The sequence below is a fragment of the Mytilus trossulus genome, chromosome 4 (genome assembly GCF_036588685.1).
Source record: "Mytilus trossulus isolate FHL-02 chromosome 4, PNRI_Mtr1.1.1.hap1, whole genome shotgun sequence".
Lineage (NCBI taxonomy): Eukaryota > Metazoa > Mollusca > Bivalvia > Mytilida > Mytilidae > Mytilus > Mytilus trossulus.
The window spans coordinates 80850212-80871451 of NC_086376.1; the positions used below are offsets into that span (position 1 = coordinate 80850212).

General features: G+C 32.4%; 1 protein-coding gene across 1 annotated transcript; it reads right to left on the reverse strand.

The window, feature by feature from the left end:
* Positions 1 to 506: 506 nt before the first annotated feature.
* On the reverse strand, positions 507 to 21009 carry LOC134716099 (E3 ubiquitin-protein transferase MAEA-like). The gene is made up of 9 exons (XM_063578866.1): positions 20662 to 21009; positions 18571 to 18753; positions 13763 to 13966; positions 12670 to 12792; positions 10074 to 10150; positions 9233 to 9344; positions 6552 to 6685; positions 4113 to 4308; positions 507 to 3237 (listed from the first exon to the last, which is right to left on the reverse strand). Exons 1-9 carry the CDS (start codon positions 20698 to 20700, stop codon positions 3136 to 3138), a joined length of 1170 nt encoding a protein of 389 aa, XP_063434936.1. The 5' UTR covers positions 20701 to 21009; the 3' UTR covers positions 507 to 3135.
* Between the last annotated feature and the right edge of the window lie 231 nt (positions 21010 to 21240).

Genomic DNA, 21240 nt, shown 5'->3' on the forward strand with positions numbered 1-21240 from the left:
AGACGAATATAATTCATAAACAAATCTCTATCTTGTATCATATTTTTCTGTTTATATTTACTCTCCATTTTCATTAGTTTTTGCCCTATGTAAATTAGGCAGAGAAGTTAAGGAAAAGAAGATTTTCGTTGAAGTTGATGGATCACAGAGACCAAATGATGAGAAAAACCTTTCTGCTGTGTGAACTAAAATAAATAAAAACATTTGTTTTTCCATCCAGTTTTCGAAGTCAAAAAGCTACAATTTTATCATTCAATACAAGAAGGTCATAACAAACGCATATCCAAATGTACATGTAACCAAAATCAAGTCAATATCTACAGAAGGTCAAGCAATCATTGGATTTTAAAGGATTAAAAGAGAAACATGCATAACATAATATACTCAGAGCAAAAAATTGGCATGTAGTATCAACAAATAACTTTGAAAAAAGTCAATACTGGAACATACAAATAATGTTCATTTTGATATTCAAATTTGACACAAAATTAAATAACAAAAAGTAATCAATTCATGAAGATTTAATATTAACAAAACATTACATGCTTTATCAGTTTGGAAATGTTTTACCCAGTTTGTCAAAGTTAATTGTCTACTATTCTGTTTTTGTACAAAAACATGACATTGACTAGACAGGATGTGATGCCATTCTGCCTTTGCAGTCTGATAAAAAATTTACCAAATTACAGTTAGAAACATCTATGCTACTGCTAAGCGGGAAATTTTGTGGGGAGGGTTAATAATTGAAATTTTTGAAGAGGAAATATTTCCTCACTCAAATAAAATTTGATTGATTCAATCAGCAAATAGGTAAAATCTTCATTTGACTGTAACATATTCTGATATTGTGATATAAGCAATGCACCAACATATATATTTAATGCACCAACATATTAGGTAAAAAACTTTTATTTTGTTATGGTTATGTACTGTTTTTAAAAATGTCTACAATATATGTCATTTTCTGATAATTTTTTTCCCTGAAGCATTTATAATATTTATTCAGGAACAACACATACAGGATTGAAGCATAACCATACCAATTCCAGATTCTTTTTATTTTTCAGATCCCAACCCAATAGAGCAATACTAAAATAACCCTTCCCCTTACCTACGCTTTAACCAAAACTTACCCTAAAGTAGAACAAGTGTTTACCTTATCATAACCTAAGGTAAACTCTAATCTTTAATTACAGGGACTCTTAAAGTAAAAGATGGCCTTTTTAAAAATCATTCATTCCAGTCAGATGTTATAATCCAGACCTTCTCATAATGATATACAAATGATTTGATCTGATGGCAGAATTTAATGACTAGATTCACATAAACATATGTTATCCAACACTGAACTTGAAATATAACATCAAGTCTTGAAAATGAAAACATCTCATGTAACAAATTTTATTGTGTGATAAAAGGTTGATTGTAGTTTGATTTACATTCAGTGGTGTTGATAAATAAATATTATGATTATGTCAAAATGATTCCATTGTATAAATATATATGTATACATGGTATATGTATACCAAATTTACTTGTTTCATATCTTATTTTGTATTGAAATAATATAACATTACTTTACCTCTGATTTTACCTAGGCTTAAATCAGAGTTGTTATATTATATTGAAGAACTGATTTTTTTTGTTGATAAATCAAAGACTGCTACTGATTTAATATCTGATAACTGAAATTAGTTGTTGAACACAGATTTTTACATCAGACATCAAATTAATTAAAGCCACTAGACTGATGCATAAATAATGGGTCCTGTCACCTTGATCTTACTGCACAAAGTTAAAATATCCACCTGCACACAAACAAAATGGCTGTGTCTCTTGTGAGTTGGATATGGACATGTATGCAGTGATTACACATGTTACACTGATACTTTGTTCATATATACTGTAATACAAAAAGAAATATGAGCAATACACAAACATGCAACCAATCTATACACAAACATAAACAATTAGGAAAACTTAGACTTAAACAAGTAATCAGGCTGTTGGTACCAAACATTTTACCAAATTGTTCAAATGTAAATCAACAGTGAGTCAAACTTTACTGATGTTAATCACTGCACATTTATTCATTGTTATAAAACTTATCATGTTTCCTAAAATTATAGTTTTAAGACATTACAGACACCAAAACAATAAAAAATTGTTGTACAAAAAATATTTGATCTGTGTAAACAGTATTTCACTAAAATTTACAAGAACTGTACTTTTACACCTCATACTGTGTTTACCCAAAAGGTCACATGCTTGGTCATATTGGTGGTGCCCCAGCCATTAATTTAAGTACAAATCCTTTTTACCGGTAGTTTAAAACTCCCTATTACTCTTTATAAGTCCTCTTCCTTCAATACTCATGACCACCATTCTTTCAAACATCATCCTTCAAAATTATAAAGAAAACACTGACTTTTAATAAAGGATAAAGACTCATGCTTGTACCTTGTTACAAAGTTCTCACAAGCAAGTATGAAACAGTTATGTTTGAAGTTTTCTATGGGGTCCTGTCTTAAAACAGGTTCTTGAATACTTAACACTGTCTGTTTGTTCACTCACAAATGTTCAGTGATATGGCTGTTGCCAGTTCACAGCAAGCTAACCTATAGTTTTACCTAGAGTGAACATTTTGAGTCTACTTCCCTATCTCACTGGATGATAAATATTGATGGTTATAAATCATGCAAATATTCTTACAAATAAAAAAAAATTCTACATGCTTATTCATGTAATCTATTACTCAAAATGAAGAAAAATTAATGCTTTAAAAGCAAAACACTATAACATATTGAATGAAAAAGGTAGTTAAATGAAGAAAAAATTGATTACAATGCAATACATATCAGATTACATCCTTTTATACAAGACATCTCAAGACAAATAAATGTTAAATGTCTGAAATGAATCAGTTTCACATGACTAACAAATGAAGAATATAATGATTACAATGCAATACATATTAGATTACATTTACATTTCATGCATATCAGACATCGCAAGACAAAAAAATGTTTACATGTAAATGATTGAATCTGTGTCACATGTTCAACACATCACATAAGAAATATATTTTCCTGTTTCATTTATCCTGGAATATCTGTCTAGTTCATGAGTAAACAATCACATGACAAATACTTTCTCTGTTTCATCTATATGGAATATCTCCTTTGTTCGTGGACATACAATTGTGCCATCATTACCATCGGCCATCTCATTTAGTGACTGTAAAATATAAAAATTATTTTTCTTAAATTAAGGTGGTACCTAACACTACAGGGAGATAACTCTGTAAAGTCAGCTAAATGTTTTAATTACGTTGTGTTGTAAAGGGAATATTAAGCTTCTCAATGATCAAAATTGGGTTTGTCAAACTGCTATATAACCAGTGTAATTTTTCTGATAAAACGGTTGGTTCAATTATTTTGAAATTTTTATATTTTTGTTAAAGCGTCAAAGTAAATACATTGTTAAAATTTTATGAAAATTAAACGAGCCAAATTAATTTTATCAAAAGTGTTGGGTGCCACCTTAATATGCAAGATTTTTTAAAAGTTTATTCTGTAATAGATTTGTAAAGTGATGTTGATTAAAAACAAGTTGTACTGTTAGCTACTGCTCAATATTGATACACCTACATTTAGTATTCAGTTACCAGGAAGTTCAAGGGCAATGGATGGGAATACATAATCCAACCTTACAGCATGCTGGCATGAATGTTGAAACTTTATTTCAGGTTCCTCTGATTTGAAGTTCATGAGAAAAATGTAACAAAAAATATATACACAATCAGTATGTGTAATAATATAAAAGTACAAAGTAAACAGAAATTGATGAAAAATGAATGTAAAAGTAAATCACACAGTAGTGCATGGTCACATGAAGAATGAAAACAAATTAAATGAAGCTCTGTTTTTGTAGTTTAAGAGAGGGAGAGGTTCATCCATTTTCAAAGTGCCTTTCCTATGTACTGTGCATGTTTTAATTTAAACAGAAGTTAACAGAGTGGAAGGTTCCTTAAACAGGTGCTTTGCATATTTTCAAATAATCAAAATTGTTTTCATTTTGTCAAGCCCAAACAAACCATAACAATTACTTACATTATAACCATAAACATGACCATTGGGTAATGCCATTGGTGGGTTGTGTTCATTGAGAGCTTGACCAGAGATAGCACATATCAACTTAGAATTAGCACAGTGTGAGTAGGGTAAGCCTTTCCCTAGTTCATTCAGCTGACAGTTACAGACTGGACAGTCAGAGCTTTTTCTCATTGCATGTTGCTTGTAACACATACTGGTTTCAGTTAAGGTAAATTATGTGAAACATCATCTTCGATTATGAGTTACCCTTTTAAGAGAAGATAAACATGAATCAGGAGGTTAGACAAACATTTTTATAACCCTCCAAGTCAGGGTCAATCATGATCTTGGCTACTTTTGCTTAAAACTAGAGGCTCTTAAGAGTCTGTATCGCTCACCTGATTCTACTTGTGTTTTTGAAATCATATAAAAAAATATAAAATTTGGCTAAAATAAGGAAAGGAACATTCATTTTTTGATTGAGTTAAGTCTGCCAATTGATATTTTATCGTATGTTTTTATATGTTGTGATGTTATGCTATTGTTTCAGAAAAAGGGAGAAGGTTTGGGCCCATTAAAACGTTTAATCCCGCTGCAAATGTTTGCACCTGTCCTAAGACAGGAATCTGATGTACAGTAGTCAGTGGCGGATCCAGAGGGGGGGTTCCGGGGGTCCGCACCCCCCCTTTATTTTGGCCGATCAATGCATTTGAATCGGGACATATGTTTGCACCCCCCCCTGCACCCCCCCTTTGCCCTGGGCTAGCACCCCCCCTTTCGAAAATTCCTGCATCCGCCACTGAGTAGTTGTCGTTTGTTTATGTAATATATATGTGTTTCTCGTTTCTCGTTTTGTTTATATAGATTAGACCGTTGGTTTTCCCGTTTGAATGGTTTTACACTAGTTATTTTGGGGCCCTTTATAGCTTGTTGTTCGGTGTGAGCCAAGGCTCCGTGTTGAAGGGCGTACTTTAACCTATAATGGTTTAATTTTTGAATTGTTGTTTGGATGGAGAGTTGTCTCATTGGCACTCACACCACATCTTCCTATATCTATATTCAGGCTATGTTTGATTTCATTCAAAAGTCCCCCCTGCTGGCGGCCATCTTGGATGTTGGATCAGCTGCAAAGTAACAACACTTGGTTAGCATCTCATAAGGAACATTCATGCCATGTTTGGTTTCATTCCATTCAGTGGTTCTCTAAAAGAAGACATTTGTATATATTTCCCATAGGGTCCTATGTTAAACGAAGTCCCCTGCTGGTGGCCTTCATGGATGATGGATCGGCAACAAAGTAACAACACTTGGTCAGCACCTCATAAGGAACATTCATGCCATGTTTGGTTTCATTCCATTCAGTGGTTCTCTAAAAGAAGTCATTTGTATGCATTTCCCATAGGGTCCTATGTTAAACTAAGTCCCCCGCTGGCGGCAATCTTGGATAATGGATCAGCTTCAAAGTAACAACACTTGGTCAGCACATCATAAGGAACATTCATGCCATGTTTGGTTTCATTCCATTCAATGGTTCTCTAAAAGAGGTCATTTGTATGCATTTCCATAGGGTCCAATGTTAAACTAAGTCCCCCACTGGTGGCAATCTTGGATAATGGATCGGCTACAAAGAAACAATAATTGGTCAGCACCTCTTAAGGAACATTCATGCCATGTTTGGTTTCATTCCATTCACTGGTTCTCTAAAAGAAGTCATTTGTATGCATTTCCCATAGGGTCCTATGTTAAACTAAGTCCCCCGCTGGCGGCCATCTTGGATAATCATTTAATGGATCGGCTACAAAGTAACAACACTTTGTCAAATCCTCATAAGGAACATTCATGCCTTGTTTTGTTTCATTCCATTCAGTGGTTCTCTAAAAGAAGTCATTTGTATGCATTTCCCATAGGGTCCTATGTTAAACTAAGTCCCCCGCTGGCGGCCATCTTGGATAATGGATCCGCTACAAAGTAACAACACTTGGTCAGCACCTCATAAGGAACATTCATGCCAGAAGAATTTCAAAACAAAAAGTTAACGAAGACGACGACGGACGCCAAGTGGTGAGAAAAGCTCAATTTGGCCCTTCGGGCCAGGTGAGCTAAAAATAAAGTGATGAGTAAATTGCTTATCTGATACAAGATGTTACTTCCAAAATGTACTTGATATTAATAATACTTTATATGCATATTTTCTATCTGAATTTTGTGTATGTTTATATCCATTTCATTTGAACTTTTTCTTTAGTTGTCTCATTGGTAATCATACCCTATCTCCTTAATTTTTTATTTGTTGGTTTTAATAGCTTGCCGAAATGAATGGACATTCACAAAACTTTGATCTAACTTAAGACTCGCTTGAGGTTGTTATTGTTCTTCACAAAAAATGTTAAAATAAACAGCAATAATATTGGTTATTAAGCATATCATATAATATTATTATCACAGTGTAAAGGATACGGTGTTTTTAATGCTGAAAGACCTGCTTGTAAGGTAATGGTGAACACAGAATCTGTATTAAGTTGATGGAGTTTGAAATTTTCGTATCTAAATTGTTTAACAAGGTCAGCCCAGGAATTCTCATCCAATAAGTCCTACAATTACAAACAATATATTACACATTATCTTAAATTCAGATAAAAAAAAATAGGAATGTGACCAATAGCCCGTAAGAGAAAATATCTTTATAAATTTGTAGAATAATTTTCAATGGTAACTAGAACAAAAAAAAATAATGAAGTAAAGGAATAAATAATATCAAGGTTCATACACTAAGAAATATTAACAGAAAAACACATTTTTTTCTATTGCACAGGATTTTTTTTTATCATTGAAAATTGTCAATTCATTGAAAGTCACTGGAACATGACCTAGGGGGACAGGGCCTTAAAACAGAAGTCAAACTGATATGCACTGATAGTAATGAACTTTATAGAAAATATCATTGACCAAATGGAAGTAATTCATTCCAAAATAACTTAAAGGGGTACAAGCTACGAGATATATAAAAAATCTTAAGTAAGATTTTTTTTGTTCAATCAATAATGAAAGTGAAATAGTGAAATAATAATTCGCTTTTAGCAGCCAATATGGTTTAATTTTGTCAAATTAAGTGATGAAACATTGATTATTACTGTTTTCACTTGCAAGTGAATAAGCCGACCTCATTAAATCCGTATTCATGTGAACTTCAATTTAACCCCTCGCTAGAGATTGACAACGCATGCAATATACGTGTACAGGTTATTTGAAGAAAAAGAATGTCAACAATGAAAGTGAAACTACGGTAAATCATTTGATTACTGATTCCATCTATATAAAATCATTCTTATACGGTTAAAAACAATGAGACGCATAAATTTTTAATCTATAAGATAAAATCAAACAGACCTATAAAAAACCAATTGCACGTGTTGGTTTAATCTATTTGTATCGTTATTTATGTTAACATCGCTTATATGGTCATCTGAGGTCAAATCAATAGTTAATTAGATGGCGTCTGGACTAACATACACACGAAACGAACCTTTATATTATCTATACCATGCTCTGTATACTGTTTATTTTAGACTTTTGGTAGTTTGGATAAATGTTTTACATTGTTATAAATCAAATATGAGAATTTGAGCCAAAGCGGTGACCATGAATTTGACAGCTAGTGCCCCTTTAAGCAGAAAATATGTTATTAAAAGATGCTGATTATTTTATAGTCACTGAACCATAGCCAGTAGGGAGCAGAGACTTATAATAATCCTCTAACTGATTTGAACTTATTGCAAATCAAATTCATACAATCTATCATTGATCTATCAAGTAGATCCTATCAACTAACTCAAGCAGAAAACTTAATTTTGAAAATTGCTGGACCACGACATAAAAGGCAGGTCCCAAAATTTTTGTCAAACTGATATGTACTGATAGTAATGCATCTTTATATTTGATATCAATGATCTATCACAAGTAGTGCCTATCAAACTAACTTAAGCAGAACATTTAACAATTGTTGATGCCACCAATGCCTCAGCCACAACTGCTACACAACTTATTCAGTTTGCACCACCTTTTTATGTTATTTCTTCATAGACAGAAAAAATATTAGTCATTCCTAAATATTACAGTTATTCCTTACACGGGTTATGTTCTTCTCATATATGCTATGATGGTATGATACTAAACCCCTAACGGGAAGGATTGTGCCTGATGTTCATATGATGAAATCATAATCTTTCAGTCAGTTTAATTGAAGTCTGGAGCTGGCATGTCAGTTAACTGCTAGTAGTCTGTTGTTATTTATGTATTATTGTCATTTTGTTTATTTTCTTTAGTTGCATCTTCTGACATCAGACTCGGACTTCTCTTGAACAGAATTTTAATGTGCGTATTGTTATGCGTTTATTTTTCTACATTGGTTAGAGGTATAGGGGGAGGGTTGAGATCTCACAAACATGTTTAACCCCGCCCCATTTTTGCGCCTGTCCCAAGTCAGGAGCCTCTGGCCTTTGTTAGTCTTGTATTATTTTTATATTAGTTTCTTGTGTACAATTTGGAAATTAGTATGGCGTTCATTATCACTGAACTAGTATATATTTGTTTAGGGCCAGCTGAAGGACGCCTCCGGGTGCGGGAATTTCTCACTACATTGAAGACCTGTTGGTGACCTTCTGCTGTTGTTTTTTATTTGGTCGGGTTGTTGTCTCTTTGACACATTCCCCATTTCCATTCTCAATTTTATTCCTTAATTGACTTTAAAACCAAGAGTGGTTTCCCATAATTTGACCTAGTCACAAACTAATACATTGTTGACAATGCAGCAGAGGCCAGAAACAGCATACCTATGTCTTGCTTTTTGTATCAAAGCTAGACGTAAATAACAAGGTATTTTACATATTTTGTAAGATAAATTGAAGAACAAGCCAGTAATGTTAACTTTTTTTATTAACTTTAATTTGTATGGCGATTTGGCAAAACAACTTTGATAATTCAAATATTCCTATAGATGACACTCTATATAAATTCATTTGTATGGTAATCTAGAAAATTTCATTTTTTACAACAATCCAAATAAAAAACAACATGTAAGTTATAACAGTCCTATTTCTCTTGTAATATGTTCTTGAAGAATGATAAATCTAGCTACTCACCTTGTAAGGGGATTTGGAAGAACATCCCGGAAATGCTAATAAACCCATTACTCTCTGAACCTCCACTAGTTTTTGGTCATCTTCTAGTACAGAAAAATGTTTTCTTGCATGTCTAGAAGAATAAAAGAGTATAAACTAATTTCATTTATAATGCTTGTAGAATGAAACTTTGGTTGGCTTGCTTGCTTTGTTTGTATAAATGTTTGCTTAGGCATTGTCATTAAGATTGACATCTGCACACTTTGTAAAAAGAGGAGTTAAACCTGTTTACATTATATTTAAATTTGATTTGATATTATCCTGGAGGTTAGAAATCTAAATGTAATGTATGATACAGCTTATTAATATTGTTTGCAGATGTTGAACTCTTTCAAAATGAAAGGGCCTGGTGTTTTCTACACAGGGTTTTTGGTCAACCCCTCTATCAGGTTATAGTTTTGGGTTAAGGCAGTTTATGATGCAATTGTGGTAATTTCAACTTGAAACTCAGTATATAATATATGCAAAATTAGGTTTTGTTCTGACTTTCTTGGTTTACTGAACATGGAAATGAACATGTAATAGTACAAGAAGGCCAAGTTTCTTATGCACATAAATTCTTGTTTTTAATGTTTTAAAATTATTTTTAAAATATTTTTGTTAATTTTTTTTTTTTTATCTTAGAAAGATTTTGTATTATTATATGTCTGTATATATCATCTTAGTTAGTTATTATAGTGTCCATATGTTGTCAGTGGAATGCTTTGCACCAACTGTCATGGGTTAACCAGATCTCTGTGCAGATATTTATATCAAACCAGTTTTTCAACCCATGCTCTAGATAGAAAAAACGTGAACTTACTTTACTGCTTCTAAACATCTGCTGTTTCTTATGTGTTCTATAAACTCTTGTTTTCTTAGTTTAAATTCTAAGGTACTCTGCAAAGAAACAAGTATATTAAAAGGAAATAAATACCAGATGCTCCGCAGGGCGTAGCTTTATACGACCGCAGAGGTTGAACCCTGAACAGTTGGGGCAAGTATGGACACAACATTCAAGCTGGATTCAGCTCTAAATTTGGATTGTGATTAAATAGTTGACACAGCATAGGTTTCTGACAAAGAATGAATGTGTTCTAATGAACTTAAAATTTTTGTTTTCTCTTAGAGCAATTCACTATGCTGTTGAATATTAATCCTCTCAAAAAAAATGTTTGAAGAAATTTTCTTTTTATTTATGAAATTTCAAATGAGAAAAATTGAACCCAATTTTTTTAATCACATCCCCCTTTCCCTTATTCCAAAACTAATCTCAATTAAAATTTCTAATGGAGTTTGCAACAATAACTACTCATTTAAATACATCCTAAAATATTTATTTAAAAGATGTAAAAAAACTGCTTGTTATCACTGAATGGTAAAGATTATTTTAATTTATCAGTTGGTAGTAAAAAGTGAATATACATTGTATATTATATATAACAAAGATTTAAGTTGATTCTGGACAAAGAAAGATAACTCCAATTAAAAAAAAATCTTGCTATTTCACAATATTGTGCAATTAGATATTTCTTGCCATTGCGCAATACTGTGCAATTGAAAAGACTTGCTATTGCACAATACTTAATATAATAATTTTAGATCCTGATTTGGACCAACTTGAAAACTGGGCCCATAATCAAAAATCTAAGTACATGTTTGGATTGAGCATATCAAAGAACCCCAAGATTTCAATTTTTTTTAAAATCAAACTATGTTTAATTTTGGACCCTTTGGACTTTAATGTAGACCAATATGAAAACAGGACCAAAAATGAAGAATCTACATACACAGTTAGATTTGGCATATCAAAGAACCCCATTTATTCAATTTTTGATGAAATCAAACAAAGTTTAATTTTGGACCCCGATTTGGACCAACTTGAAAACTTGGCCAATAATCAAGAATCTAAGTACATTTTTAGATTCAGCATATCAAAGAACCCAACCGATTCATTTTTTGTCAAAATCAAACTAAGTTTAATTTTGGACCCTTTGAACCTTAATGTAGACCAATTTGAAAACGGGACCAAAAGTTAAGAATCTACATACACAGTTAGATTCGGCATATCAAAGAACCCCAATTATTCAATTTTGATGAAATCAAACAAAGTTTAATTTTGGACCCTTTGGGCCCCTTTTTCCTAAACTGTTGGGACCAAAACTCCCGAAATCAATACCAACTTTCCTTTTATGGTCATAAACCTTGTGTTTAAATTTCATAGATTTCTTTTTACTTATATTAACGTTATGGTGCGAAAACCAAGAAAAATGCTTATTTGGGCCCTTTTTGGCCCCTAATTCCAAAACTGTTAAAACCAAAACTCTCAAAATCAATCCCAACCTTTCTTTTGTGGTCATAAACCTTGTGTCAAAATTTCATAGATTTCTATTAACTTAAACTAAAGTTATAGTGCGAAAACCAAGAAAATGCTTATTTGGGCCCTTTTTGGCCCCTAATTCCTAAAATGGTGGGACCAAAACTCCAAAATCAATACCAACCTTCCTTTTGTGGTCATAAACCTTGTGTTAAAATTTCATAGATTTCTATTCACTTTTACTAAAGTTAGAGTGCGAAAACTAAAAGTATTCGGACGACGACGACGACGCCAACGTGATAGCAATATACGACGAAATTTTTTTCAAATTTTGCAGTCGTATAATAAAAAAAAATTAAGGAATGACTGTAATACTTTTTCTGCTATGAAGAAATAACATAAAAAAATGTGGTGCATACTGAATAACCCGCAGAGTGGGTTATTTTAAAGTGTGAACCACATTGTATGTTATTTCAAATAGACAGATAAAATATTACAGTTATTTCTTATAATTTAATTCTAAATTACATTTTCAACCAGGGTACACCATGAAAAAATGTTGATGACGTCACGGTCACATGACTAAATTATGTCTATGAGCTGATAAACAAAACAACGTCAGCCAATCAGAAGACTTCTACATCAAAAATAAAATTATATCAAAATTAACAAGTGTTATTACAATATGTGACTGATGTTGTCCTTGTGAGGTTATAACTGTAAACATTGAGTATGGAAATCTAATTTTAAGTGATTTTGATTCAGATAACACTGCCAAGTATGAGGATAAATATTACCTTTTGCATGGATGTGTGTCTTACAAATGCAACAATATCATTTGGGTCAAAATATGTGAAAGATGTCTTCCAGATTGAAACAGTCGTTAAAAATACCAGAGAGTTGGGTACTCTTGCTTACACGATGCTTTGATTTAACCTTTATATTTCCAAGCAGGTATGTTGGCCTATTTTCATATCAGAAAAAGTGTCAAAAAATTGTAAACCATGAAGTTCATAATATGAGAACCTGAATTGTATAAATTTATCAATGTATAAACATGATAAATGAATATGATTAAATTATTTAAATTAAGTAATCTTACTTTCATTTTCCTCAATTTGTTTTTATTTTCATAACACCATGTAAGACATGATACCACTTCTTTCCTCTGTAAAGATTCTTCTATCTTTTTTGAAGTCAGGAAAAGCTCAATATTTGTCAAATCCTAAAATATAATTCAATATTAATGTATTTCAAATTTTTCCTTAAAAACACACATGTCATATTAGACATAATTTTTTTAAAGAAGATACATAAAAAGATATAACCAAGTAAACTTATGACTGCCCTTTATATACATGATATAGTGTGACAGTAGCAAAATAAACTGCCCTGATGTTTTAAAGCATCATTTTACTTCCTGCAACTACCAGGTTTATGTAGTGGCTGTGCACAGACCGCTTCATATTATGGTAGTATACAATGATAACAAAAAACATCATATCTATTTCACGATGTCAGACATTATGACCTGTGACACAGAACTTAAAAAAACTGAACAAATCTGCATGTGGACAAGTGTAATTTTATAAGACGCAGCCCCTATTGTGATTACCCATAAAAATTCATAATAAATAAATGGTCATGATCAATGATGTGACATCTGCAGATCACTTGAACATGCTTGCATTTCCTATCATGATTTTCTTGAGCTCATAGGAACCTATTAAAGCAAGAGTTCCAAATGGTGAAATTGAAACCATTCCTTCGTAAATTTTACGGATGCCATCACGAGTTGGTTGACTGTTATGGAATAACCGTTTCACAAACGATATCGGATATGTTCCTTACGTCGTAATTATAATCCCGTTCCCTTTCATGAATGTGACCTACGGAATAAGACTTATTTACAGGATTTGTTATAACATGAGCAACAGGACGGGTGCCACATGTGGAGCAGGATCTGCTTACCCTTCAAGAGCACCTGAGATCACCCCTAGTTTTTGGTGGGGTTTGTGTTGCCAATTCTTTAGTTTTCTATGTTGTGGCATGTGTACTATTGTTTGTCAGTTTGTCTTTTTCATTTTAAGCCATGCATTGTCAGTTTGTTTTTTCGATTTAGGAGTTTGACTGTCCCTCTGGTATCTTTCGTCCCTCTTTTCTTTGATATATAGGTACAAGCATAATCTTATTACCTCTATTTCAGATTGCTGAGCCAGTTTGATGGCTGTGTTGTAAAACCCAGCTCTAAGAAAGTATTCCACCAGCATTCTGTCTAATCTCTTTTTGTGCCATAAAGGTTTAGTATGAGGATGAAGTAATTCAGCTTCTTTAAGGTGATCTACTCGTCTCTTTATTACTCTGGCTGCTTCAAGCTCTTCATTTATACTCTCGTCAGCCTATGACATAAAAAAGGTTTTCTATATATCTTATTATAAAATGTACCATGTACCGATATCGTTAGCTATTTAATCATGTCTGTTATATATTTTTTCATAGGCAACAATCAGAAACAAAACAATGACAACAACTTACCATTTCCAGGCAAATCTAAATTGTATAAAATACTTGGAGAAAAAGCCTTGGTATAGACTAAGCACAAACCTTGCCGATATCGAAAGATTTGTGTATGTCAGGCTTTGAAATATATTTGGTAGTGTGTTGAAGATTTTAACCATAATCTGTCAAGTTACAAACTGATATTGGTAAACAGTCATATGTTAATCAGTAACACTCAGAAAATTTGTACTTGTGTCACATATTTACTTTACTTTAAACTCAAAAGCTAAGCTGAACTGTACCAATCTCTGCAATTTATAAAGAATTCTTTATTTTTATACATGTAGTTGTTTGTTGAGTTTGACTTTTTCTTGTAGACACTTTAAACATAAATGGGTCCTTTGCCTTCTCTTTGACTTCTCAATCCCTTTAAACATAAATGGGTCCCTTGCCTTCTCTTTGACTTCTCAATCCCTTTAAACATAAATGGGTCCCTTGCCTTCTCTTTGACTTCTCAATCCCTTTAAACATAAATGGGTCCTTTGCCTTCTCTTTGACTTCTCAATCCCTTTAAACATGAATGGGTCCCTGGCCTTCTCTTTGACTTCTCAATCCCTTTAAACATAAATGGGTCCGTGGCCTTCTCTTTGACTTCTCAATCCCTGACTTTCACTAAGTTTAATACAGTTATATATAAATGACATCCTCAGTCTTAACATTTAACTTTTGAATCTACAGTCCTGTAGCTAACTGTAGCTGAATTTTATGAATCAAAGAGCTGAAAGCTCTGAAGAAAAATGACGCCACTGTCTCTAATATTGGGATAGTTTTTATGCAAGTCTTGATTTTCACATACTGTAATTAGTTTAACAATGCAACATGTCTCGTAAGCATATAATTGATATTCGTATATGTGTGTGTGAAGTGAAGGTGCCAACTGGCTGGGTTTTTTTTAAAGACAAATGAATAGGTCAAGACTACCTGAATTGTACAAATAAATACCGTAGAAAGGCTTCTATATTTCTCACTGGTACATAGGCTGAATCCGGCTCCGTTCGCGCCCATTTACGTTTGCGCAAACTCATGTTCGCCCCCTTTCACTTTCAAATCCTACATGTTCGCAACTAATCTTAATTGGTTTTGTGTTTAATAACTCTGTAAGCAAGTGTTTTCTTATAAGTATAATTGTTGTCATTGTCTCAAAATAAAGTGAGACAGCATTTTTTTTTTTGTGTTGAATAAATCTTAATCATGTTTTGGATAGCGTATTGTTAAATATAATAATAATCCCTTCTAAATAAAGTGGTATTTTGTCAATGTTTTATTTAGCGTTGAATAACTCTTAATCATGTTTTGGTTAGTGTATTGCTATACTTTGTTTCATTGACCTCTTTCATAATGAAGTGAGATTTTGACTAATTTTTTTTCTGTGTGTTGAATAAATTTTATCATGTTTTGGTTATAATAGTGGATTGCTATATTTTGGTTCCTATATTTGATTGTTTCGTTGTTTCAGATCAAAGGGCTTAAAAACAATTATCTTTTGTGTTTTTTCTTTAAAATCTTCATTGTTTTACTCATACCAAGCTATAAATACATTCAGTATTTACACCAAAGCAATTTAAAACAACAATCATGATTTTCCAATTATTCAACTTGAATTTGAATTAGAATTGGGCGCGAATGAGTAGAGTGCACACAGACCTTGGGTGTGAACGTGCGAGGTGCGAAAGTGTATTGGGCGCAAACAGACCTGATACCACATAGTCTGAACCCCCTTCTCCCACAAAATATGAAGTAAATTAAAAACAAATTGTTCAGAGAACAATTGAAGTCTTTCCACTAGAAAAGATCTATTTTTATATTGAAATATGAAAAATCAGTTTAAAATGTTAGTTCCTATGGCTTTATGACGTCCTATTAACCTATGACCTTGACCTAAATTTCAAGGTCACAAACCAAGGACCTTGAATCAAAATATCCTAGGTCTTTAATATGTTTGGTTAATGAGTACTACCACTTGACGCGTAATTTTAAATGTAAGATGGACAAAAACTCCCTTTTATTGTATGCGCAGCCTTTCAACCAAAATATACAAGTAAGGACATGTCGCAACTAATAATTTATGAAAAATTATTTGTCAAAATGTCATACAGTATTTGAAAAGAAGTGAAAATAAGCCAAAATCAAAATTTATAATATGACCTTGACCTTTGACATTGACCTCATTTTCATTTTTAGTACCAATGACCTCATGAAGACCCTATGTCTCTATCAGTTATGGTTTACCAGTTGAAAATGCATATCGCTTGAATCAAATGAAAAGGGGGAATAACTCTCATATGGAGTCCCCATAGAGCTATGGTTCAAACGAATATTCTTATCCTAAATATGTTACGAGCAATTTGGTAAAATAAAATCTTTTACGGTTACGAAGGAGAGGTGGCCACAAGAAAAACAGTGTTTGGGGAGATAACTCTTACAACGTAATGTATTTTGTTATAATTACATTTGATATATGTTTCATTATAATACTTTATTATGATTGGCTAACTGCACATCACATGTTATTCCTCAAGCAATTGCATCACTCAATAAAACTTTTCATTCATGATAACACGTGGTCCCACAATAAAGTGCTCAGATGAATTGAATAAAAAAGTTATAAAATTCGTGTTTTCATGATCCTAGCTAAAAAAAGTAATTATAAGTATTGAATGTTTCTTTTTGTAACCTCATAGGGTTGCAAAAGCGTTGACCGTGTGCACATTTTTAGAATGAAGCGCTTACGCTTACGCGCTTCATACAAAAGTACTTCGGTCAACGCTTTTACACCTCAATGAATTTACAAAAAAAAGCATTCAATACTTAAATGCAGTTGTAAATTTTTAAAGCAAAAAGAGTTAATACTAACTTTCACTTTTTTGGATTTTCATGTACATTTTGTATGTATTTATTTTTCTCAACTACATGAATTTTTTGGTGTATTTTTAATGATATATATGAGTAGTCCAAATAATTATTACGTCTGGCAAGGCTTTTTAAATTTTATTCTGGGACACCTTCCTATGACCACAACATGCACAAGGCTATGTTAATTTTTTTCTGGGACGCCTTCTTAGGAAGCCTTCCTACGAACGTCTTAGGAAGGCGTCCCAGAAAAAAATAAAATAGCCTTGTCAGACGTCATTATTATTTGGACTAATACATGAGATATTGGATATTTTTATGCATTATTTAACCAGTTGAGTCTTTTACAGGATTGTTTGTTTAATGCTGTTTAAACATTACTGAAAAAAAAAAACACCTTAAATTTGCTAATTATTTGGCATGAAAGTTTGATTTATTGAAAGGGACTCATAGTTTTCCATTTAATTTTAATCTTGGTTAAAACAATAGCTTCATTGTTTACTTTTATACACAACAACATATTCACTTTGGTTTCGTTGTTTACCTAATATTCACTATGTACTTGGTAACAGTTATTAATTATTTGAATAGAAAATATTATAATAAATATTATTGGAAGCCGAATTGACGTCAAATAGATGCCGATTTGACTAGATGCCAATTTAACCAGGTGCCGACTTGACTTGTACGTTTCAATTTCTCTGCGATCGTTTGCGGTATTTTCTTGAGAAAACCTATTTTCCATCATCAAAGAGAAAAAGAAACTGCTTGAAATGATTCCCGAACGCTTCGTGATTGTTAAAATAAGTTTAATTCACTCAAAAAACAATTTTAAAACTTGCGATGTTTAAACAGGAAGTTTCAAAAGCACGTGTAAAAGAAGAAATTAACCGGTGAGAGTGGAAATCCGTACATAACATATATCACTAAAGTACGACTTTTAAAGCAAAACAGTTTCATCCTTTTGTAAAACAGTCTTTAATATACCTATCACATTAATGTTTGAAGGGTCTTAAGCTTATTCAAACCATATAAGTCGGTATGAAACACCAAAACGGAATGATAATAACCGATTACGTTTTGTAGTTTACAAAATTCTGGACTGGTTCCTGTCAAACTACAACACTTTGTTCGACTGTAGTGGAATACAAACAGAAACCAGTTAGTTTGTAAACTGGTTCCTGGCTGATTACTACACAATGCTCATGCATAATGATAACACAAGCACATTCCAGTTTGTATTGAAATTAGTAAATACGAAACCAAGCGCGGTAGGCAGAGAAATCAGGTCGGCAGTTATGGAACAATGACTGCGTCATTTTCCAAAAACTTAGTTAGATTGTAGATGATTTTTGCAGGCTAGTTTGCATTTTTACAAGACTTGGCTGGTTGAGCACAAAGATAAGGCTATTTAATTATCTCCAGTTGGTATAGGCTCCACACCCAATATTTTACTAATTTTAATGGATTGACCCATTTGCATTGAATTATAATAGTTTGTCTTAATTTTGTGAACTTTTTTGGGGGTTTGCTTTCACATTGACATTCACTCTATATTATATGTTTATTCATAAAAAAAAATCTTAATGATTACCTTTCTTTTCAAAAGACAAAGTTTTTCTACCATATTATCTATTACTTTGGACACATCCTTTATTTTCTTTTTGTCCTCTAGACAGGCCTCAATGTCACTGCTAGCTGTATGTACATGTGAGATTTCTCTGTCAATTGTCTTCTGTGCTGAACGAAACTTCTTATTCAATATTTCATAAGGAACCTGCAAAAAATAAAATCATGTAAAAGAATAACATTCACATAATTTTAAAGATGAAATCAACCACATGATTGTTTTTCTTAGTTAATCTATACCTTTTGTTGCTTGCTTGTTTTTTTGTGTGTTTTTTTTTATATATTTTAGTAGTATTTATTACATGCAGATTAAGTTTACTTCTTTTACTGTAATAAGGAACTGAAACATTTAAATAGAAAACTAATTAATTTGTTCTTTTATTATCATTATTTTTTTACCGGGACTACATATATGAGTGTTTTTTGGGTTGTAAGTTAAGGTCCACTTTCTGCAATATGTGGCCTTCAATTTGAACAAATTTAAACAACCCACAATTTGGTTTATGATCTGAGGATACATGTTATAGTATTAATTTAGACACTGGCTACGGTTACATGATGATGAAGATGCAACCATAATAAAAAAAAACATTGTTAAATTGGAGACTAATTGCCGGGATGCAGGGCTAGGTAAGGAACTGATTAATTAGGAATATAAGTTTAACAATAATTATTGAAACATTAATGTAATCCAATGTGGGTATACCCCATGATTAATAGTATGTATCAAAATAAAACATGAAAACTTTAATTTGAATTTTACAATATTGCATACAATTTTTATTTACAATAACAGATTCTACGTACAAATCCAGTATGTTGTTCAGGGAGCATGTTGTATTTATTGCAACTTATATTAATCACTTTCCACTTTGAAGGTACGAGTGCTGCCTTGTAGTGGCATTAGTCTGCTCTTTTTCGAAATCTACAAGGGTCTCTCTTACCACAAGTCAGTAGTTTATCATGACCTTCCGCTGGACAAACATCTTTTCACAAGACCATACTCGCAAATCGGATACCAAATGAAGTCAAGGGGGAGCCTGTTTTATAGTACTCAAAGCAACCATCACGAACAAGTGATGAAGCAATGTTCATATCAGTATAGCATACTGTACAATTCCATTCTGCACTATCCCTTATGAAGTAAAGAAACTTTCAATGTCTGTCATGCTTCTGAGGTGAAAAATATTTTAATACTGAAGATTGCAAAGTTTATATTCTCATCCAATTTTTTTGTTGGATGCATGTTCATGAGGTGATGCCATGTTGCCTTTAAATAGGATTTCATTGAAGTCCATTGCTGATTTTATTTTCACCTCCATTTCAATATCCAATTCAGCATATAGATTTAAAAAACAAACAATATAACTTAAAAGTACAATTCAATCATGAAGGCAAAGGTTGTTAACACTTGTACACAGGTTGAAACTGGTAGAAACAGTGTTTTCCTTTTCAGATTCCAGATAATTTAGTTCTTAATGGCAAAAATTTAACTATAGAGAAGGTTTAAGTTTAATTAATCAAGTGTACATTCAAATTTGAATCTCCAATGTAACAATATTTTTTTTTATAATAATCCCCATTTGGTGGGTTGTCCCCAACCTGATAATTACATTTCCATGTAACTGTAGCCAATGGCAATAATTTATAGTGTCAAAATATGTTGCTTTTATTCTTTTAGAGATTTTCATGTATGCTTTTTACATACATTTTCAGCATTGATCAGTTATTATGTATTATATGTATCTGGCTTTAGAAATAACCTTAGCCAAAACCTACAATTTAAAATATTCTGTTATAAAACAAAAGTTTGCGCAGATAATTATATCAGAGACATATAATATTGTATTATATGTCTCTGATTATATCTACTATTCCGATGTGAAAAATGCATTTCAAGCAGTTTCAGTTTGACCCGATTAAAAAGAAATAAAATCTTAGGGTCAATTTTCACTTTTCGTGATCATTCTCCTTAGTACAGAAAGTGTGAATTACACTGTGACTGCCACAAATCTTAAATGAATTATACTATACAAAACATCTAAATGAAACAAACTTTCAAAGTTGGGTGTTCCAATGCTTTTATGTCTGCCATTCTGTCTTGTTGAAGTTCTGTCTTGATACGATAAAACTGGTTTATTCTAACACAAAAAGAGCCAACGGATGTAAATGCGCAGAAAACCAGTCGTTTTAGTTTGTCAACATTGGTGTTCTAAAAAACGACTCGGGTTTCCATAAAAAAAATACACGCAACATCTACTTCTACTTCTTCTACCATATAGTGACCGCCTTCAACAAATTGAAGATTATATCTGGGACTATTATGTCCGGCAAACGAAGATGGAAAAATCTCGTTATTGCTGGAATACATTTTCATTGGAACTTGTTTCTTTCAGAAAACATCACTACAAGGTCGTCATTGAAATATTTGAAAAAGATCAGGGCTCTTCACGGTTAGTTCGGCCATATTGGATAGGGGCAGATTTTTTGGAAGAAGGTGGAAATAGTATGAAAGTGTGGGAAATACTATGTGTGTTTCCAAGCAACAGCTCTGTTTTAATGATGTTTTCCCGTATTTTTCACACCATTTTTACCTCTATTATGAAAATCTGCCCCCTATCCAATATGGCCGAAC

What these genes read in the sequence shown, in the direction of transcription:
- LOC134716099 (XM_063578866.1), bottom strand. Translation starts at nt 20,700, where the DNA reads ATGGCAGACATAAAAGCATTGGAACACCCAACTTTGAAA. An exon ending in ACAAATTGAGGAAAATGAAA is followed by an intron (nt 10,151 to 12,669) that starts GTAAGATTACTT and finishes GTTTCTTTGCAG; the next exon opens with AGTACCTTAGAATTTAAACT. An exon ending in AGATGTTTAGAAGCAGTAAA is followed by an intron (nt 9,345 to 10,073) that starts GTAAGTTCACGT and finishes TTATTCTTCTAG; the next exon opens with ACATGCAAGAAAACATTTTT.